Source organism: Moschus berezovskii, chromosome 23 (genome assembly GCF_049115385.1).
Source record: "Moschus berezovskii isolate FMDL1 chromosome 23, NW_MosBer_1.0, whole genome shotgun sequence".
In the NCBI taxonomy this organism is placed as follows: Eukaryota; Metazoa; Chordata; class Mammalia; order Artiodactyla; family Moschidae; genus Moschus; species Moschus berezovskii.
Genome location: NC_142482.1, coordinates 58,918,666 through 58,939,666, shown reverse-complemented (window position 1 = coordinate 58,939,666; position 21,001 = coordinate 58,918,666). Strand labels below are relative to the sequence as shown.

At 40.7% G+C, this 21,001-nt stretch overlaps 1 protein-coding gene across 19 annotated transcripts in view; it reads right to left on the bottom strand.

The window, feature by feature from the left end:
• CAGE1 (cancer antigen 1) overlaps positions 1-21,001 on the bottom strand; it is a 43,640-nt gene that overhangs the window by 19,125 nt on the left and 3,514 nt on the right. For 18 of the 19 annotated variants that reach the window (XR_016036032.1, XR_016036036.1, XR_016036035.1 and 15 more), the window contains exons 2-5: positions 18,990-19,510; positions 8,022-9,050; positions 5,513-5,662; positions 3,228-3,338 (exon numbers count right to left, since the gene is read on the bottom strand). Coding sequence is in view for 11 of the 19 variants with exons in the window: in XM_088831158.1 (XP_088687284.1) it covers positions 3,228-3,338; positions 5,513-5,662; positions 8,022-9,050; positions 18,990-19,510 (1,811 nt within the window). In the remaining 8 variants the exon portion in view is untranslated. The remainder of the gene's footprint in view (positions 1-3,227; positions 3,339-5,512; positions 5,663-8,021; positions 9,051-18,989; positions 19,511-21,001) is intronic. The other variant, XM_088831164.1, reaches the window with a different exon arrangement.

Below are 21,001 nucleotides of genomic sequence, written 5' to 3'. Positions count from 1 at the left end.
GAAACCGATGAACAATATGAAAAGACAAAAAGGTATGACCCTGAAAGATGAAATTTCCAGGTCGATAAGTGCCCAATATGCTACTGGAGAAGGGCAGAGAAACAGCTCCAGAAAGAATGGAGAAGCTGAGTCAAAGGGGAAACAACGCCCAGCTGTGGATGTGTCTGGTGGTGAAAGCAGTCCAATGCTATAAAGAACAGTATTGCATAGGAACCTGGAATGTTAGGTCCATGAATCAAGGTAAATTGGAAGTGGTCAAACAGGAGATGGCAAGAGTGACATTTTAGCAATCAGTGAACTAAAATGGACCGGAATGGGTGAATTTAATTCAGATGACCATTATATCTACTACTGTGGGCAAGACTCCCTTAGAAAAAATGGAATAGGCCTCACATTCAACAAAAGAGTCCAAAATGCAGTACTTGGGTGCAATCTCAAAAATGACTATTATCTCTGTTCATTTCCAAGGCAAACCATTCAGTATCACAGTAATCTAAGTCTATGCCCCGACCACTAATGCCAAAGAAGCTGAACAGTTCTATGACCACACGACCTTCTAGAACTAACATCAAAAAAAGATGTCCTTTTCACTACAGGGGACTGGAATGCAAAAGTAGGAATCAAAAGATACCTGGAATAGTAGGCAAGTTTGGCTTTGGAGTACAGAATGAAGCAGGGCAAAGGGTATCGGAGTTTTGCCAAGAGAACACACCGGTCACAGCAAACACCCTCTTCCAACAACACAAGAGAAGACTACACATGGACATCATCAGATGGCTAATACTGAAATCAGATTGAATATATTCTTTGCAGCCAAAGATGGAGAAGCTCTATACAGTCAGCAAAAACAAGACCGGGAGCTGACTGTGGCTCAGATCATGAACTCCTTATTGCCAAATTCAGACTTAAATTGAAGAATGTAGGGAAAACCACTAGACCATTCAGGTATGACCTAAATCAAATCCCTTACAATTATACAGTGGAAGTGACAAATAGATTCAAGGGATTAGATCTGTTAGTCAGAGTGCCTTAAGAACTATAGACAGAGGTTCATTTAGAAAAGGCAGAGGAACCAGAGATCAAATTGCCAACATCCGTTGGATCATAGAAAAAGCAAGAGAATTCCAAAAAAACATCTACTTCTGCTCCACTGACTACACTAAAGCCTTTGACTGTATGGATCACAACAAGCTATGGAAAATTCTTAAAGAGAGCGGAACATCAGAGAACCTTACCTGTCTCCTGCAAAACCTATATGCAAGTAAAAAAGCAACAGTTAGAACCAGACATGGAACAATGGACTGGTTTCAAATCCGGAAAGGAGTATGTCAAGGCTGTATACTGTCACCCTGCTTATTTAACTTATATACAGAGTACATCAAGAGAAATGCTGGGCTGGATGAAGCACAAGCTGGAATCAAGATTGCCAGGAGAAATATCAATAGCCTCAGATATGTAGATGACACCACCCTTATGGAAGAAAGCAAAAAGGAACTACAGAGCCTCTTGATGAAGGTGAAAGCGGAGAGTGAAAAAGCTGGCCTAAAACTCACATTCAAAAAACAAAGATCATGGCATCAGGCCCCATCACTTCATGACAAATAGATGGGGAAACAATGGAAACAGTGAGAGACTTTATTTTCTTGGACTCCAAAATCACTGCAGATGGTGACTGCAGCCATGAAATTAAAAGACACTAGCTCCTTGGAAGAAAAGCTATGACCAACCTAGACAGCATATTAAAAAGCGGAGACATTATTTTGCCAACAAAGGTTCGTCTAGTCAAAGGTATGGTTTTTCTAGTATTCATGTATGGATGTGAGAGCTGGACCATAAAGAAGGCTGGAAGTGTTAGTCGCTCAGTCGTGCCCAACTCTTTGAGATCCCATGGACTGCAACCCACCAGGCTTCTCTGTCCATGGGATTTTCCAGGCAAGGATATTGGAGTGGGTTGCCATTTCCTTCTCCAGGGGACCTTCCCAACCCAGGGATTGAACTCGGGTCTCCTGCACTGCAGCCAGATCCTTTACCAACTGAGTTACAAGGGAAGCCATAAAGAAGGCTGAGAGCCGAAGAATTGATGTTGTTGAACTATAGTGCTGGAGAAGACTCTTGGGAGTCCCTTGGACTACAAAAAGATTAAACCAGTCAATCCTAAAGGAAATCAATCCTGAATATTCACTGGAAGAACTTATGCTGAAGCTGAAGCTCCAATACTTTGGCCACCTGATGCAAAGAACTGACTCATTAGAAAAGACCCTGATGCTGGGAAAGATTGAAGACAGGAGGAAAAGGGGATGACAGAGGGTGAGATGGGTGGATGGCATCACCTACTCGATGGACATGAGTTTGAGCAAGCTGCAGGATTTGGTGATGAACAGGGAAGCCTGGCATGCTGGAGTCCATGGGGTCGCAAAGAGTCAAACCTGACTGTGCAACTCAACAACAACACTTAACTGGCTCTCCTAATTCTCTTTCTCTACCTCTGCACCACTAACCAAGAAAAAACTGACTGAAGAAATCCCAAGGGCCTCTCCCTTACTTGTCTCATCTGAGAAATAAAATCTGCTTCCAATGTGTCCACTATTCCAAGGAATAAAGATTGTAATAACTATGTGCTTTGCTTAGTCGCTCAGCAGTGTCTGACTCTGTGGCCCCCAGGCTCCTCTGTCCATGGGATTCTCTAGACAAGAATACTCAAGTGGGTTGCAATGTCCTCCTCCTGGGGATCTTCCCAACCCAAGGATCAAACCCAAGTCTCCCGCATTGCAGGTGGATTCTTTACTGCCTGAGCCCAGGGAAGCCCATGAATACTGGAATAGGTAGCCTATCCCTTCTCCAGGGGATCTGCCTGACCCAGGAATGGAACAGGGGTCTCCTGCATGGCAGGCGGATTCTCTACCTGCTGAGCTATCAAGGAAACCCTAAAGGAATGTCAAAATATACTTATCTTCAGGAATCACTGGTACCATACAAAAGTGAAAAGATACTCATACCAGTTTTGGGGTAGATGAATGGGATTTTCTAATACATACTTAGGTTATAAAACAAGTCAAGTGTTGAACAAAAGGCCTCCTTAGAGTCAAAGTAAAGCTAATCTTGTCCCCTGAAATAATTATTTTAAAAAATCCAAAGTTTTAGGAGCCACTTTATACTTTTACACTAGATTTTTTTTAACTTCTTTTTTCACTAAAAATGATATAATTTTTAGAATGAAGAATACATACCTCTTTATCTAAATTTTTCTTTTTAAGATGAAATCTCTTCAATTTTTGTGGCATGATATCACTAACTATCTCATTCTCTTTGAAATGTTCAGCATCACAATTGATGATGTCCTAAGGGTAACGTTTTGAGAAGCTCTATTAAGAAGTTTTCAGTAAAATTAAAAGGATGAAGGAAAGAATACAAATTAAATATCCCGCGCAAAAGAAGAGGTCAAACAAAAGAAGGAAGAAAAATATTGAACTCAATTCTTTAGTTACTCATCATAAGACATCTAATAATAGGTTAATGTGGAAATCATTCAAATTCACGTTTGCATATAAATTGTAAGTGGGATGAATTAGGATAATTGCTGGAAGTTAATACACATCGATAATAACTAGACATGACTACACACTCATAGATACATCTCCTCTTAGCCTAGTCAGTTTACAAATCCAAATTTTAGACTAATTGTTATACCTGACACCAGAACAACTTTAATAATATTGAAACTCTAGACATTTCAGTGGCCCCCAGAATGAAGATACTTGTACACTGTACTTGTACAATGAAGACCCTTGTAACCTAAGGGTCAAAAGTGCATGCATTAGTCAGACTACCTGGGTTTGGATCTGAGTTCTGCCACTTAGAGCTTCCCTGGTGGCTCAGTGGTAAAGAATCTGCCTGCCAATGTGGGAGATAATGGATTCAATCCTTGTGCTGGGAAGATCCCCTGGGGAAAGAAATGGTGACCCACTCCAGTATTCTTGCCTGGGAAATCCCATGGGCAGAGGAGTCTGGTGGGCTACAGTCCATGGGGTCGAAGAGTCAGACACGACTGATCGACTGAGCACAACAGAAAGCGTCTACTGCAGCTCTGAAACAGAATGGAAATTCATTCTGCCACTTAACTTATGTGAGACTTTGAACAAGAAACTCAACTATTCTAAGCCTGTATGTTTTTCCATGTTAAAAAAAAAGCCTGATAATATATTTTTTTAATGGTGTAAGAGTTGAATGAGATAACCCATGAAAAGCAGGGTCAGTTAAAATATCTCCAAGGATGGGGGCGCAGCCAGCAAGTATTTGTCCAGTGCCTATTAGAGGTTTACCCTGTATTAGCAGAGGGCATATCACATACCGAGTCTCTGATCTTGAAGCCTTGAGCAAACAGGTATTTGTTTGGCCTGGAATGAGATCTACTAAGCAGAGGGCGGATGGCTCACTCCATCACTGAGGGGTCTGGGAGAGAAGAAGCAGCCAGCAAATAAGACTGAGAAAGAACAGCAGCATCCACTGAGACAAGAGAAAACCAAGCAAATATGGTGAGAAAGCAGATGTCTGAAGGGCCAGGGGTGATGGAAAAGGGTGCAGCAAGAAGCGTTGGTGACACATTCAAATTCAAACAATTTTAAAGACAAAACTTCAGGTGGATACAGTCTATGGGCCGTCAATTTGTGATCTCTGCTAAAATTACTTAGCTTGGTTTCCAGCCTTCAATAAATGCTAGCATTCAACAAATTTTAGCTGAAAGAAAACAGGAATAAAGGTTGTGTCAGTTCAGGAACATAGCAAACCCACGTTGCCAAATTTTCGCTCAGAGGAGTGCACTTAAGTTCAAAGCAATGTACAATAATCAGAGGGAACAGGAAGAAAGAGAGTTCAATAATTTGAGAAGCTGTTCCAAGCATCATGCCCTTCAAATGTGCTCTCATTAAAATGTAGGGTTTGTCACTTCCCAGGGCAGCAGCGAATACCACTTCGGCTAAGGCTGAGAAAGGAAAATTTCCTTGGCCAGGTCGCACAGCCAAGAAGTGAAGAGGCCACGTCTGGAACTCACTGGACACTAACTTCATTTTTCTGTGTACACAGCTCCACACTGCCCACCCTGCCCCAAAGCTGCATTTTAGATCAGACTGGGTAAACAGCCCACTCATGTGAACTCATCACTAGGGGCGGCCAGCCTGGAGACCAAGGCTACTCTCTAACACCGAGGCATGGGTTTTGCCTGAAGTTCTTATTTTTTTCAGTCCTACTACGTTATCTTACTATTGATTTGTGGGACTTAGGTGATGAAAAAAGACAGGACAAAGCAGTGGGAAGAAGGAAGGGCTGACTGGTTGGTTTAAGCTCTGTATCAGTCTGTTCAGTCGCTTAGTCGCATCCGACTCTTTGCAGCCCCACGGACTGCAGCACGCCAGGCTTCCCTGTCCATCTCTATCATTCCTTCCATTATTTTTCTTGCATAACTTGATTGTCCAACCTTGATATTTCTTAATAAAAAGTATGATTTTTGTATAATTACCTGATGTGGGAGAAGTTCTACCATCAGAGCCAGAAGATTGAGAATTCTGGACGTCGGCTGTGAAGTTCTTTTCATGTCTGGGGGGTTTGCATTCCCTTCTTCACAAGGTGAGTGATTCGGGAACAAATTAGGATGTGTCATCTTTGTATCCTACATATACACAATTCAGACTTGTCACAATAAAGACAAAGAATCTGGATTACTTTTTAGGTAAAACGCTGAATAAAATACCACTCTTAAAAACTCAAAGCAGTGGTTCTCAAACTTTGATTTTCAGGATGCTTTCATATTCTGAAAAATTACTGAGGATCTCCCAAAGCTTTTGTTTGCTAGGCTGTATCTGTCAATATTTCTTGCATTAGAAATCACAGCTGTGAACATCAAAAATATTGATTTACAAATTCATTTAAATAGCAATCAATATTTATTGTATTAGAAATACAATATCTACAGTTATAAATATTTATTGTGTTAGAGTCTATTTTATATCCATCAATATTCATTGTATTAGAAATTACAACTGACAACATTCAAAAATATTTACTAATTCATTTAAACAACAATAAATCTATTATGTCAGTATAAGTGACAATTTAATACAAAATTACCACATTTGTCAAAATGAAAAATTAGTGAAAAGTGGGAATGTTTATACTTTCTGCAAATATTTTTAATGCCGGCTTAATAGACGACAGCGGGACTCTCCACTGTGCTTTCCACATTCCATCAACCATGAAAGCAATTACACCGTCACACGTCACACGGCTTCACTGGAAAACTCCACTATACACTTGGGGAAGAATGAGAGTGAAAAAGGCAATGATGTCTTCATAGTACCATGAAAATGCTTTGACATCAAAGGTCCTCCCAGAACACACATTGAGAAAATGGACCTAAAGATTAATGAAAAGCAAAACTAGAAGTGAAAAAAAAACGGATTAGTCAAAATAGAGCAAAAGCTGCCTTTAAAAAAAGAAAGCTCAAGACAAAAATTGTATAGTGGATAAACTGCTGCACAGTTATACTAATTTACTCAGTGTTTACTGATTCAAAATTTGTCATGGTTTGGTTAACAGCCAAACTGAAGGTCATCTTTGCTTAGGCTGAAAGTAAAAACGAAAGTTAGCCTCTCAGCCGTGTTTCGACCCTTTTTGACCCCATGGACTGTAGCCCGTCAGGCTCCTCTGTCCATGGGATTCTTCAGACAATACTGAGGTGGGTTGCCGTTCCCTTCTCCAGGGGATCTTCCCGACCATTAGTTCTCAAAGCATGACCCTGTGGCCAGGAGCATCAGTGAGACCCCAAGATCTTCCTAGAGATGCAAATCCCCAGGCCCCACCTCACACCTGCTGAATCAGAGATTCTGGGGTGGTCCCTGCATTCTGAATTTTCACAGCTGAGGCTGATGAATGCTAAAGTTTGAGAACCACACTGGCTTAGATAATCCTTCCTTCTTTCTGGAGAAAAGAGGACAGAGAGAATTTTCAGTCTCATGAGAACAGTATTTTTCTAAGAGCCATTAAAAATAATAGAATCCTTGTCTTGCAAACAATACTTAATACAGATTAGAGATTCACAAAAGAAAGTCTTCCTAAGGACATCTTTGAGCAACAGATCAGCTCAGTTTAAGTTATTATGACAAATATAAAAATAAACGTATACATTTTGCTGACTCAGATTAGCCTTCTAATAGAGTTAATATGATTGCACTACAGATATTTTAAGGCAGGCCTACAAAACTGGAATAGAGCAGCTGTGCTCTGGCTTGTGAGAATTACCTCTACCAAGACAGGCTTCCAGTTGTCTGCCAAGAAAGCCATCTGAACTGCAAACACAAAATCACAGGTTCTCCAAACACATTGATATGAGGCTATCATGTTGTTCTTAAAGAATGTTAAGTAGATATATTTGATGATCATTTTGCCATATATACACATATTGAATCTTTCTGCTGTACACCTAAAACTAGTAGAGTGTGCCATCTCAGTAAAAACGTTTATAACTTTACAAAATTACTGTGTGATACAATGTAGGTTTTGCCTTGTAAACCAAATATGCAGCTGTATTATTCAGTTTTACTGTTGAATAGGCAGACATGGCATGAAAAGACTGAGATCCCCACTCAGGAAGTCTTTTCTCAGAGGAAGCTGCGGATGATTGGTCATGCAAACGTGCCTGTGTGTGTAAGTCGCTTCAGTCGTGTCCGACTTTTTGCGACACTATCTACTGCAGCTCACCAGGCTCCTAGGTGCCCACAAAATTCCCACGTTCATTTGCAACTCTACCAATATAATCGCAAGAGGCCAGGAACTGCTGTTCTTTAATGTGAGTATCTGAGACCGGAAGAAACTCGTCCAAATCTGTGGCACCTTCTCCATTGTTTCTCTCTTTTTGGTTGTTAATTCTCTCCGCCAACAAATTAGGGTATGGGCCATGCCCAAATATGCCTCAGCAGACTATTAGAAACTTCTGAAACTCTGCCTTAGAGATTCTGAATTTGTGATAATACCTTGGCCACATCTGACTCCATTACATCTTCTAAGTTCTCCTTGAGTTGAGCTATCTCACATTTAGGGACGCAATTTTGCTCCTCACTCCTTGCAACCTGCTGCTGAAGTTTTGTGTTTCCATTTTTCACTTCGTTGATCTGCTGCTGGAGTTCTGCATTCTTAGCCTTTTCACTGTCAGATAGGAATCGCACATTCTGAACCTGAGCGACCAGTTTCTCGAGTTTAGATTTCAGTTGCTCTCTTTCATCCAGGTGCTCCCTTTCACGTTTCTCAAATTCCTCCCGTAAAGACAGGAACTCTTGCTCTCCGGTCTCTCTCTCCCTTTTCAACAAGTCCAGAGCGGCACTGGAGGCCTTTTCCAGCTCTCCTTTGAGTCGCTGCAGTCTCTCTACCTCTTCTTCTTTCTTGCTCAAGGCGCTGTCCATCTCCATGCACTGAGTCATGTACCTTTCCTGTAGACTGACATAATTGCCCTTGAGTTTCTTAAACTCTAACTGTAAGATTTCCTTTTCACTCCTGCATTCCTGAAGATGGTTTTGGGTGGTAACTAAAATCTCATGCAAACCCTGCAGTGTCTTCTCTGTATCACTCTTCTCTAGCTTTATTCTGTACTTTTCTTCAATTAGCTCTTCGACCTTCTCCTTTAGCTTATTGATGATGTCCACAAACACGTGCTGTTTAGTCGCAGTCATCTGTAGTTCTTCAACCTTCTTCTCCAAATACATGTTACGACGCTCGAGGTCTTCGATCTGAGTTTCCTGTTCTTTGTTAGCACGTTTTAATTTCCGGAGGACTTCATTTAAAGCCATGTCCTCTTCTAGAGGCTGTAAGCTTTCCAAGCTCTGCTCTGCGTCAGGTATCACGCAGGCCTCCTGAGACGCTCCATCGCTCCAACAAATGCCTGCAGGAGCCCAAGTTGAGACCATCTGTGGACTCCACCTGCCTTTTTCTGGGACTTCCTTTTGGTGCCTGACTGACATCTCAGGAATATCCAGAGAATTCTGTACTCCTTTGGAAGAACCTGCAATCTGTAAATTACAGTAAATAAAATAAGTCTGAAAGAGTAGAAAGATCATGAGCTTTGAGGTCAGAAAAGAGCTACCCTTGAACCCTGGATCCCTAAATTTGGTTTTCTCAGCTCTGAAATAACAGGGAGGATGTGTACGTCCAACACTAATATCTAATTAACAAAAATACTTAGGTATTAATTACTGAATGTATGTACTGCATTTAGCAGCACAGCAGGTATGGTACATGTATTATACTTTTACAAAAAAAAATTAAATGTTGATACTCTCACCACCTTCTATGACACAAACTTTTCTGGATACATACAAGATATTTCCTTTGACTTCAAATGAATTAAAACAAAGTTATTCATTACCCTAAATCTGCAAAGACATTTAAAAAAAATTATTTTTGAGGTAATGTTGGTTTATGTAAGCCTCATGTGTACATTACATTTCTACTTCTGTTTACACTCAGCATACTCACCACCAAACATTTAGTTTCCATTTATCACCATACAGTTGATCCATTTACTCGTTTCACTTATTTTGTTCTTTTTTTTTTGGTTTTTGTTTAGGTTTTTTGTATTCCATATATTAATGAAATCATATTTGTTTTGCCCCATCTGACTTATTTTACTTAGCATAACACCCTCACAATCCACCCATCCATGTTGCCACAAATGGCAAAATTTCATCTTATTTATGACTGAATAGTATTCTATTATAAATATATGAAATATCTTCTTTATCCATTTACCCACTGATAGGCACTTAGGTTGTTTCCATATCTTGGTGATTGTAAATAATGCTATGATGAACACAGGGGTGCATATATATTTTCAAATTAGTGTTTTTGTATTTTGGGGATAAATATCCAGAAGTGGAATAGCTGGATCATACGTATTCTTTATTTTTTGAGGAATCTCCATATTGTTCTCCATAGTAGCTGCACCAATTTACATTCCCACCAACAGTATAGGAACATTCCCTTTTCTCCACACCCTCTTCAACATTCATTATTTGTAGACTTTTTGCTGAGAGTCATTCTGACAAGTATGAGGTGATAAACTCATTGTGGTTTTGATTTGCATTTCTCTAACAATTAGAAATGTTGAACATCTTTTCATGTGCCTGTTGGCCACCTGTATGTCTTCTTTGGAAAAATGTCTATTCAGCTCCTTTGCTAATATTTTCTTTTGTTATTGAGTTGTATGAATTCTGTATATATTTTGGATACTAACACCTTATTGGTTATGTGGTTTGCAAACATCTTTTCCCAGTTGGCAGGGTGTCTTTGTATTTTGTAGAGTTTCCTTCACTGTGCAACAACTTTTTAGTTTGATGAGGTCCCATTTATTTTTGCTTTTGTTTTCCTTGCCTGAGGACACATACCCAAAGATATTGCTAAGGCTAATTCACTAATTATACTGCCTATGATTTGTTCTATAACTTTTATGGTTTCAGGTATAACATTCAAGTCTTGAATCCATTTTGCATTAACTTCTGTGTATGGTGTGAAATACTGGTCTAGTTTCCTGTTTGTTGTTTTTTTTGCATATGTCTGTCCAGTTTTCCCATCACCATTTATTGAAGAGACTACCGTCTCTCTACTGCATGTTCTTTGCTCCTTTGTTGTAAATTAAATTTATTGTTTTTATATGTCCATCTTTGTCTCGTTACCTTTTTTGGTTTGGCGTTTGGAGTCTATTTTGTCAGATATGAATATAGCTACACTCAAATTTCTTTTAGCTACCATTTGCTTTGGACAACATCTTTCATCCTTTCGAATCTACGTTTATCTTATAAAGCTGAAGTGAGTTTCCTGGAGGGAGTAGACAGCTGGATCTTGTTTTTAATATATCTCCTTTGGGGGCAGGGAGGTCTTGCTTTTTAATCCATCCAACCACTCTTTTTTTTTTTTAAGATTTATTTATTTTTGACTGTGCTGAGTCTTATTTGCTGCACACAAGCTTTCTCTAGTTTTGGAGAGCAGGGGCTACTCTTTGCTGAGGTATGAGGTATGAGGGCTTCCCTCATAGCTCAGTTGGTAAAGAATCTGCCTGCAATGCAGGAGACCCTGCTTGGATTCCTGGGTGGGGAAGATCTGCTGGAGAAGGGAGAGGCTACCCACTCCAGTATTCTTGGGCTTCCCTGGTGGCTCAGCTGGTAAAGGATCTGCCTGTAATGTGGGAGACCTGGGTTCAATCCCTGGGTTGGGAAGATCCCCTGGAGGAGGGAAAGGCTACCCACTCCAGTATTCTGGCCTGGAGATTTCCATGGGTCACAAAGAGTCGGACACGACTTAAGTGACTTTCACTCCCACTTATTTATTTTTTACTGTGCTGAGCCTTATTTGCTGTGCAAGTTTTCTTTAGTTTTGGAGAGCAGGGGCCACCCTTTGTTGAGGTGTGCTTCTCATTGCAGTGGCTTCTTACTGAGGTTCACGGGCTCTAGAGCACCTGCTCAATAGTTGTGGTCCATAGGCTTAGCTGCTCTGAGGCATGTGGGGTCTTCCTGGAGCGGGGATTGAAACCATGTCCACTGCATTGGCAGGTGAATTTTCAACCAGTGCACCACCAGGGAAGCCCCAACCAACCTGCCTTTTGATTGATGAATTAAATCCATGTACATTTAGGATGGTTCTTGACAGATGAGAACTTGGTTTTATCTTTTATTTTCTGATTGCTCTGTATCTCCACTGTTTCTTTTTCTTGTGTTTCTGTCTGCTGTTCTGGTTTGGTGGTTTTCTATGATGTTTCTCTTTTTAGTGTTTCACATCTTTGCTCTAGATCTTTATTTTGTGGTTATCATAAGGTTTGTATAAAACATCTTATAGATAAAACAGTCCTTTTTCTTTGCGGACAGCATCTGATCTTCATATGCCTATACAGGTTCTGTCCTTTTCCTCTTCCTCTTTTGTCTTTGCTGTCTCAAATTATCCTTTAATGTTGTAAATTTATTACCAATTTGAAGTAGTTATAGTTACTTTTTCTGTTTTTCCCTTGACATTTATGGTATAATACAGTGTTAATAATCTATTCTGACATAAAGTTGCAATTTTCTATTTATCATCTTACTCAAAATTTTGTATATTCTGCATTTTTATTTTGGGCATAAGAGCTCATTTCAACATCTCTTGTAAGCCAGGTCTAGTGTAATGAACTCCTTCAGTTTGTGCCTGTCTGAGAAAGTCTTTATTTCTCCATATATGAATGATAACTTTTCTGGATCAAGTATTTTTGACTGACAGTTTTTATCTTTCACTATTTTGACAATTTTATTCCATTCCCTCCTGGCCTACAGTTACAGCTGAAAAATCTGCTGATAGCCTAATGGGGGTTCCTTTCCTTTTCTCCATTTCAAAATTTTTTTATTTTTAATAAAACTTTTGTTCTGGACTAATTTTAAATTTACGAAAAAGTTATAAGCATAAAGAGTTCTCTATATCTCTCACCCAGGGTCCCTTAATGTTAATGTCTTATATACCATGCACATTTGTTAAAACAATACAAACGTACTGCTATTAACTAAACTCCAGATTTTACTAGCTTTCCCAGTAAGGTCCTTTTTCTGTTCCAATATCCAGTCCAGAGTATTACATTGTATTTAACACCTCTTTGTCATTGACTTTTTAGTTTTAATACCACATCTTAGAGAAGATCTACTAGCAATGATTTCTTAGCTTCACAGATTTGTATATACAGTTCTTTTCTTAGGTTTGCTATTTTTTTAGGTTAGCTATTAAAAAAAAAAAAAAACCTTAATCTTTTTACATCCCTGATGTGTTCTTGGTTTTAGTAATCCTTATTTCTATTTATTTTTTGGCCATCTCTCGTGACAATGTGGGATCTTAGTACTCTGCCCAGGGATCGAACCCTTGCCCCCTGCACTGGAGCGGTGAAGTCTTAACCACTGGGCCACCAGGGAAGCCCCTCAGCTGTTATTTCTTTAAGTAAACGCTCTGCCCCCTTCTCCTTGTCTCCCTCTCGTCCCTCCCACTGGGATTTCCCATTACCCTGCCGTCGTCCTTCCTAAAAGAGTCGTGCAGCTCTCACAGAATTTCCTCTTTTAAAGATTCTTTCCTCTTCTACCTGCATCACTTCTATTAGATTTCTATCCCTAAGCTTGTTAATCCTCTCTTCCAAATGCTCTGCTCTATTTCCAAGGCTTTCTAATCCCTTCTTCATCTTGTTAATTATTGAGTCCTTCAGTTCCAGAATTTGTTTGGTTCTTTTTCTGGAGTTTCAGCATTTTGGTAAAATGTTCCTCCCGTTAATAAACTTGATTTCTTAGCTCATTGAATTGGCTGAGCTTTCTCATAGCTCCTTGAGTTTCTTTATGACAGCTATTTTGAATGTACTGTCAGCTAGATCTCAGTATTCCATGGACGTTAAGCCTAGTTTCTGGAGAACTGCCGTTTTCTTTTTGTGGTAGTGTTACTGTGGCTCACCCTTGGTGCTTAGTTGTTCCTCGGCACACTGCATCTGAAGTTGCAAAAAACCCTCATTTAGGTGAAGATGCTTTGCAATTTTTCTTGGTTCTAATGACTCAATGGGTTAGAAATTAGAGGCCTCTCTTTTTGTTTGCCAGGAGGTGGCATCTATAGCTTAAGTCTTGGGTTTCCGTTTCCTGCGCTAGCTCTGGTTACCTTCGGCAGTTAGCACTGCCCACCCTCGTGGCTCCGACTGGCACCCTTGTCATCGCTGCCTGTACCTCTAGGGTGGCTGTGCCTAGCTGCTGTTGACGTCACTGCCTGGGGCTCTGGGGCACTTCTTCCCCCTGGTCCAAAATCTCCTGAGTCACAGGTTCCACCACAGGCAGGGAGGGGGAGAGCTGGGAGGAGTGGGGTGTCATCAGATTCCCAGGTGCTGCCACTGTGGGCTGGATTGCCGGCGAGGGGGGGGAGGTTATGGGTGCCTCTGCAGCTGGAGAGATGGTTGCAGGCCCCACTTCCACTGCTGCTGGTCACCCACGGTTGGCTAGTGGCCAGGAGGTCATGGGTGCCGCCTGTCCTCCTGCTGCTGGGTTCTTTGAGGCTGTGGGCTCACCTGCTACCCCGGGGGACCAGGATCACAGGCACAACCTCCACAGTCCCCCAGTGCAGCCTCTTCTGTGTGCTCCAGTCCACGCTCCTTTATATGTATGGATGTGTGGAATTCTCCAGCATCCAGGTGTGTTGGGGAGAGCCACATCTGTTGAGTTGTGGATGTTTTACTAATTGTAGATTGAAGAGCAGAGGCAGAGTATCTCAATCTACCATGATGCTGATGACCCTCTCTTGTGAGCCCTCTTTGCTTTTTTTCCTCTCTACTTTTTTTTATTTTAATTGGAGGCTAATTACAATATTGTAGTGGTTTTTGCCAAACACCAACATGAATCAGCCACGGGTGCACATGTGTTCCCCATCCAGAATCCTTCTCCCACCTCCCTCCCCATCCCACCCTCCAGAGTCATCCCAGCGCACCAGGCCTGAGCACCCTGTCTCATGCATTGAGCCTGGACCAGAGAGCTACTTCACAAATAACACACACGTTTCAACGCTACCCTCTCAAATCATCCCACCCTCGCCCTCTCCCTCAGGGTCCAAAAGTCTGCTCTTTACATGTGTCTCTTTTGCTGTCCCGCATACAGGGTCATCGTTACCATCTTTCTAAATTCCATATATATGCATTAGTATACTGTATTGGTGTTTTTCTGATTTACTTCACTCTGTTTAACAGGCTCCAGTTTCATCCACCTCATTAGAACTGATTCAAATGCATTCTTTTTAATAGCTGAGTAATATTCCATTGTGCATATGTACCATAGCTTTCTTATCCTTTCATCTGCTGACGGACATCTAGGTTGCTTCCATGTCCAGGCTATTGTAAACAGTGCTGCAATGAACATTGGGATACACGTGTCTCTTTCAATTCTGGTTTCCTTGGTGTGCATGCCCATAAGTGGGATTGCTGGGTCGTATGGCAGTTCTATTTCCAGTTTTTTAAGGAATCTCCATGCTGTTCTTCATAGTGTCTGTACTAGTTTGCATTCCCACCAACAGTGTAAGAGGGCTCCTTTTTCTATGCACCCTCTCCAGCATTTATTGTTTGTAGACTTTTTGACAGCAGCCATTCTGACTGGTATGAGATGGTACCTCACTGTGGTTTTGATTTGCATTTCTCTGATAATGAGTGATGTTGAGCATCTTTTCATGTGTTTGTTAGCCATCTGTATGTCTTCTTTGGAGAAATGTCTGTTTAGTTCTTTGGCCCATTTTTTGATTGGGTTGTTTATTTTTCTGGAATTGAGCTGCAGGAGTTGCTTGTATATTTTTGAGATTAATTCTGTCAGTTGCTTTGTTTGCTATTATTTTCTCCCATTCTGAAGGCTGTTTTTTCACTTTGCTTATAGTTTCCTTCATTGTGCAAAAGCTTTTAAGTTTAATTAGGTCCCATTTATTTTTGCTTTTATTTCCATTACTCTGGGAGGTGGGTCATAGAGGGTCCTGCTGTGATTTATGTCAGAGAGTGTTTTGCCTATGTTTTCCTCTGGGAGTTTTATAGTTTCTGCTCTTACATTTAGATCTTTAATCCATTTTGAGTTTATGTTTATGTATGGTGTTAAAAAGTGTTCTAGTTTCATTCTTTTACAAGTGGTTGACCAGTTTTCCTAGCACCACTTGTTAAAGAGATTGTCTTTTCTCCACTGTATATTCTTGCCTCCTTTGTCAAAGATAAGGTGTCCACAGGTGCATGGATTTATCTCTGGGCTTTCTATTTTGTTCCATTGATCTGTATTTCTGTCTTTGTGCCAGTACCATACTATCTTTATGACTGTAGCTTTGTAGTATAGTCTGAAGTCAGGCAGGTTGATTCCTCCAGTTCCAATCGTCTTTCTCAAGATTGCTTTAGCTAGTCAAGATTTTTCGTACTTCCACACAAATTGTGAAATTATTTGTTCTAGTTCTCTGAAAAATACCATTGGTAGCTTGATAGGGATTACATTGAATCTATAGATTGCTTTCGGTAGTATACTCATTTTCACTATATTGATTCTTCGGATCCATGAACATGGTGTATTTCTCCATCTATTTGTGTCATCTTTGATTTTTTTATCAGTGTTTTATAGTTTTCTATATATAGGTCTTTTTTTTCTTTAGGTAGATTTATTCCTAAGTATTTTATTCTTTTCGTTGCAATGGTGAATGGAATTGTTTCCTTCTCTGTTTTCTCATTGTTAGTGTATATGAATGCAAGGGATTTCTGTGTGTTATTTTATATCCTGCAATTTACTATATTTGTTGACTAGCTCTAGTAATTTTCTGGTGGGAGTCTTTAGGGTTTTCTATGTAGAGGATCATTCATCTGCAAACAATGAGAGATTTACTTCTTCTTTGCCAATCTGGATTCCTTTCATTTCTTTCTCTTCTCCGACTGCTGTGGCTAAAACTTCCAAAACTATGCTGAATAGTAGTGGTAAGAGTGGGCACCTTTGTCTTGTTCCTGACTTTAGGGGAAATGCTTTCAATTTTTCACCACTGAAGATAATGTTTGCTGTGGGTTTGATTCCTCATCAAACCATTATCTCGCGATGCTATGACTTCTAATGTGAACATCAGCATACCTCATGACTTTCTGTTCACAATACAGATTTGGGAGAAGGGGATTAAAAAAAACAACAGTAAGTTGTAGGATAGTGAAGGTGAAGTCGCTCAGTTGTGTCCAACTCTTTGAGACCCCATGGACTGTAGCTTACTAGGCTCCTCCATCCGTGGAATCTTCCAGGCAAGAGTACTTGAGTGGGTTGCCGTTTCCTTCTCCAGGGGAGCTCCCCAACCCAGGCATTGAACCCGGGTCTCCTGCATTGCAGGCACACACTTTATCATCTGAACCACCTGGAAAGCCCTGGGAAGTTGTAGTAAACACTAAAATGAACATGACAGAAAAAAGCTAGTAAAAGATCTCTAAAGGGATGGGCTGAATAACTTTACAAATAGAATTTAGAGATATTGGACCCTTATATTATAGTGCTTTTTCATCGTTCTGCGATAAAGACAACTATCCTTACTGAGGCCCATAAGGTCCTGATATTGATCTTGGTATCTAACCCACGCTACCTTTCCATGCTCTTCAACATCCCTCCAACCCAGCAACACTAAGCTGTCTTCTGATCCACGAAGGAAGGGACCATGCTCCCTGCAGCCACAAGGTTTTCACACTAGTTGCTATCAATACTTCTGCATGGAATGCTCTCCCAAGCCCACCACCTAACTACCCCCACTGATCCTGCAGAGCTGAGCTCAGTCACCACTACACTTCAGGGAAGTCTTACCCAAACTCCCTGACCAGGGACAGGAAGACTCCCATCTTACTTTATAGTGCTTACCCAGCTGCAAGTTGATATGTAATTTTATAACATATACACTTTATGTGTAACTTTTATTTGCAGCACTCACCATAGTTGTGGATGTGACTGGTGATAGAAGCAAGGTCCAATGCTGCAAAGAGCAATATTGCATAGGAACCTGGAATGTTAGGTCCAGCTGGGAGGGATTGGGGGCAGGAGGAGAAGGGGACAACTGAGAATGAGATGGCTGGATGGCATCACTGACTCGATGGAGGTGGGTTTGAGTGAACTCCAGGAGTTGGTTATGGACAGGGAGGCCTGGCGTGCTGTGATTCATGGGGTCGCAAAGAGTCGGACACAACTGAGCAACTGAACTATAGTTGAAAATTCATATTTACTTGTGTGATTATTTGATTAATGTCTGTCTCCTCTATGAGAGTGTTCTTGTCATTAGGACAGAGCCCACATCTTTTCATTTCTGGTTTTGTCAACCATTCTATAACCAACACATAGCACAGGGCCTCAGACACGATAGCTGCCTCAGAGTATTTACTGACTGACTGAAGGGCTAGATACAATGGAAATAGTTACAGTCTTAAGAAATCCTCATTCAGCAGCTTTTTAAAATGTTATTTTCCAGAGCTCAAGACAGGTAAATAGACTCGTCTTTTAAATGCTGCTTCCAAATAAAATGAACAAAAAATCCTGATTTTACTTGTGAATGAAATATAACAGCCATAGCTTTTCTCACCAAACTCACAATGAAAAGGTATTCTTTATGCTATCTTTGGATTGTTATCTATTTGCCCACACCAATTCTTATTATTTCTTTTTTTTTATTAAGAGACTATATAGACTTTATACTGTTGGCATCTTCAGTGCTCTTATGACACTACATACCCAGAATTAACAATTCAAAGACAAATTCATGTTTTCTCTTTGGTAGAAAAATATTTTTTTTTGCTGTCAGTAGAAATTCCACATAATATAAAAATTATGAGCTTTTCTTGTCAGATAATTTAATACCTCCGCATTTCTTCCTCTTCTCAACCTTTTCCTTACTGTAAACTTCTGAGTTCCAATCAGTATGATTCACTAAGTATAAAAACTTGAAAGGGAATGTGTTAGTCCCTCAGTCGTGTCCAGCTCTTTGCTACCTCACAGACTGTAGCCCACCAGGCTCCTCTGTTCATGGGATTCTCCAGGCAAGAATACTGGAGTGGGTAGCCATTCCCTGCTCCAGGTAATCTTGCCAACCTAGGGATCGAACCTGGGTCTCCTGCATCGCAGGCAGATTCTTTATTGTCTGAGCCACCAGGGAAGGCCATAAAAGCTCAGTATTGATATATTCAAGGCATCATGTAGATGTTGGGGTGCATAAAAGGATGAGTAAGACAGCACCCTGACGCTCAAAGAAATTATCGTGTGGTAGAGCTCATCTCCAAGTATGGATTTGATTTCATTAGAAAGTATTATTTTTAAATTGAGTAAGATCTCAGAAGGCACTTTCCCCAGAGAAGCAATGTCCCTCATGCTGACTACTTCCAAAAGCCTCAAATTATAAGCACTAATTTTTTGTTTTTTAAAAACACATCCTTTAATACTCTATGGACTACTCAAAAGTCTTACCTCCTCTGTTTCATAACAAGCTCTCAGATCAAGCAGGTTAAAGTCATTTTCTTTATGAAATGGATGTTCAACATCACTGTGTACTTCTTCCTCACACAAGAAGTCTTGAGACCGACTAGGATTGAGGGCAGATTCCGTGGCAGTACTATTAGCCAGTGGCACTTCCACGAATTTCAGTGTCTCTTCACTGCAGTGGCTTAGAGGTGAGCTTCTAGAAGGCTCTCTGACACACTCAAGAGCAAACTGATCTGTATGTGTGAACGTGCTAGTTCCCATCGGCTTTTCTTCCTTAAATGAGTCTTCCTGTATATCGGTGTCTTCTGCATAATCACATACATAATGCTGCAATTCTGGCTCCTCTGTGTAAGACAAGCTTTCCGTCAGATCTTGAAATGCTATTTCACTATTAAACGACTCTGTCTGATGAAATTGGCAAAGGGGTTCAAATTGTCTCAAGGAAGAAACGCTGTTTTCAGTTGGCTGAGTGAGTACATTCTGTGAGTAATTTCCAATGTTGACATCTCATTAGAAAAAGAAAGATGGAAATAATAATTAGCTGACCTTAAATTTATTAAGTTTATTTGTGCTAGCAGCTGCAACAAAACTTTTTTACATGGAGGAAAAAGTTATCAAGTGACTGCCAAAAAGAAGCTCCTTACAGTTCATTCTTGTCAAATACCATTGAAACAAATTCTAAGACATCTTCAAAATTCTTTTGTTGTACACTAATTTTAAAATGCTTCAAAAGAATAAAAACACACAGTATATAGTATAATAGCAAACACACATAAACAGGTCTTAGCCTACAACAATCTCATGAGCTAGGTACTGTTATTACTTGTTTTTACAGATAAGGAAACAGAAATATAAGAGATGTTGAGTCATTTGCCGGGACACAGCTGGCAAGCAGTCCAACTGGGATTCCAGAATACTATTTATGTTTCTGAATGTGACACGTCATTCAGATTTAATATTTTAAAAAATCAGAAGCAAATAAAGACAACATCCAAAGAAGTGTTTCCAGTAAATAACCCTTCCCTTCCAGCTAAATTCCTTCCTCTTCCCTGCCCAGAGGAATCTACTATACAGAAGCTTCTGCTGGTGCTCCTTGGTCGGTCAGTCGTGTCCGACTCTTTGTGGCCCCATGGACTGTAGCTCACCAGGCTCCTCTGTCCATGGGATTTTCCTGGCAAGAATACTGGACTGGGCTGCTATGCCCTCCTCCAGGGGAATCCAGGGATCGAACCCACATCTCCTGTGTCTCCTGCACTGCACGCAGATTCCTTACCACTGAGCAATCAGGGAAGCCCCATACTGAAGTTGGTGGCCCTGTGTTTGGGTGTGTGTGTGTGTGTTTGGTGTGTGTGTGGGGATATCTGAAATGTCATTTGTGAAAGTTACTGGAAAAATAAAAAACTAGTCTGAATATGGTACACAGTCACATTAACTTTGTACGGTGGTTGTTGTTTAGTTGCTCAGCTGTGCCCAACTCTTTGTGACTCCATGGACTGCAGCACACCAGGCTTCTCTGTTGTTCACCATCTCCCAAAGCCTGCTCAAACTCATGTCCATCAAGTCAGTGATGCCATGAAAAAATCTCACCCTCTGTCATCCCCTTCTCCTCCCACCTTCAATCTTGCCTGGCAACAGGGTCCTTTCCAGTGAGTCAGCTCTTCGCATCAGGTGGCCAGAGTATTGGAGCTTCAGGTTCAGCATCAGTCCTTCCAATGAATATTCAAGACTGATTTCCCTTAGGGTTGACTGGTTTGATCTCCTTGCAGTCCAAGGGACTCTCAAGAGCCTTCTCCAACACCACAGTTCAAAGGCATCAATTCTCCAATGCTCAGCCATCTTTATGGTCCAACTCTCACACCCATACATGACTACTGGAAAAACCATAGCTTTGACTAGATGGACCTTCGAGAGCAAAGTAACGTCTCTGCTTTTTAATGCGCCGTCTAGATTTGTCATAGCTTTACTTCCAAGGAGCAAGCATCTTTCAATATCATGGT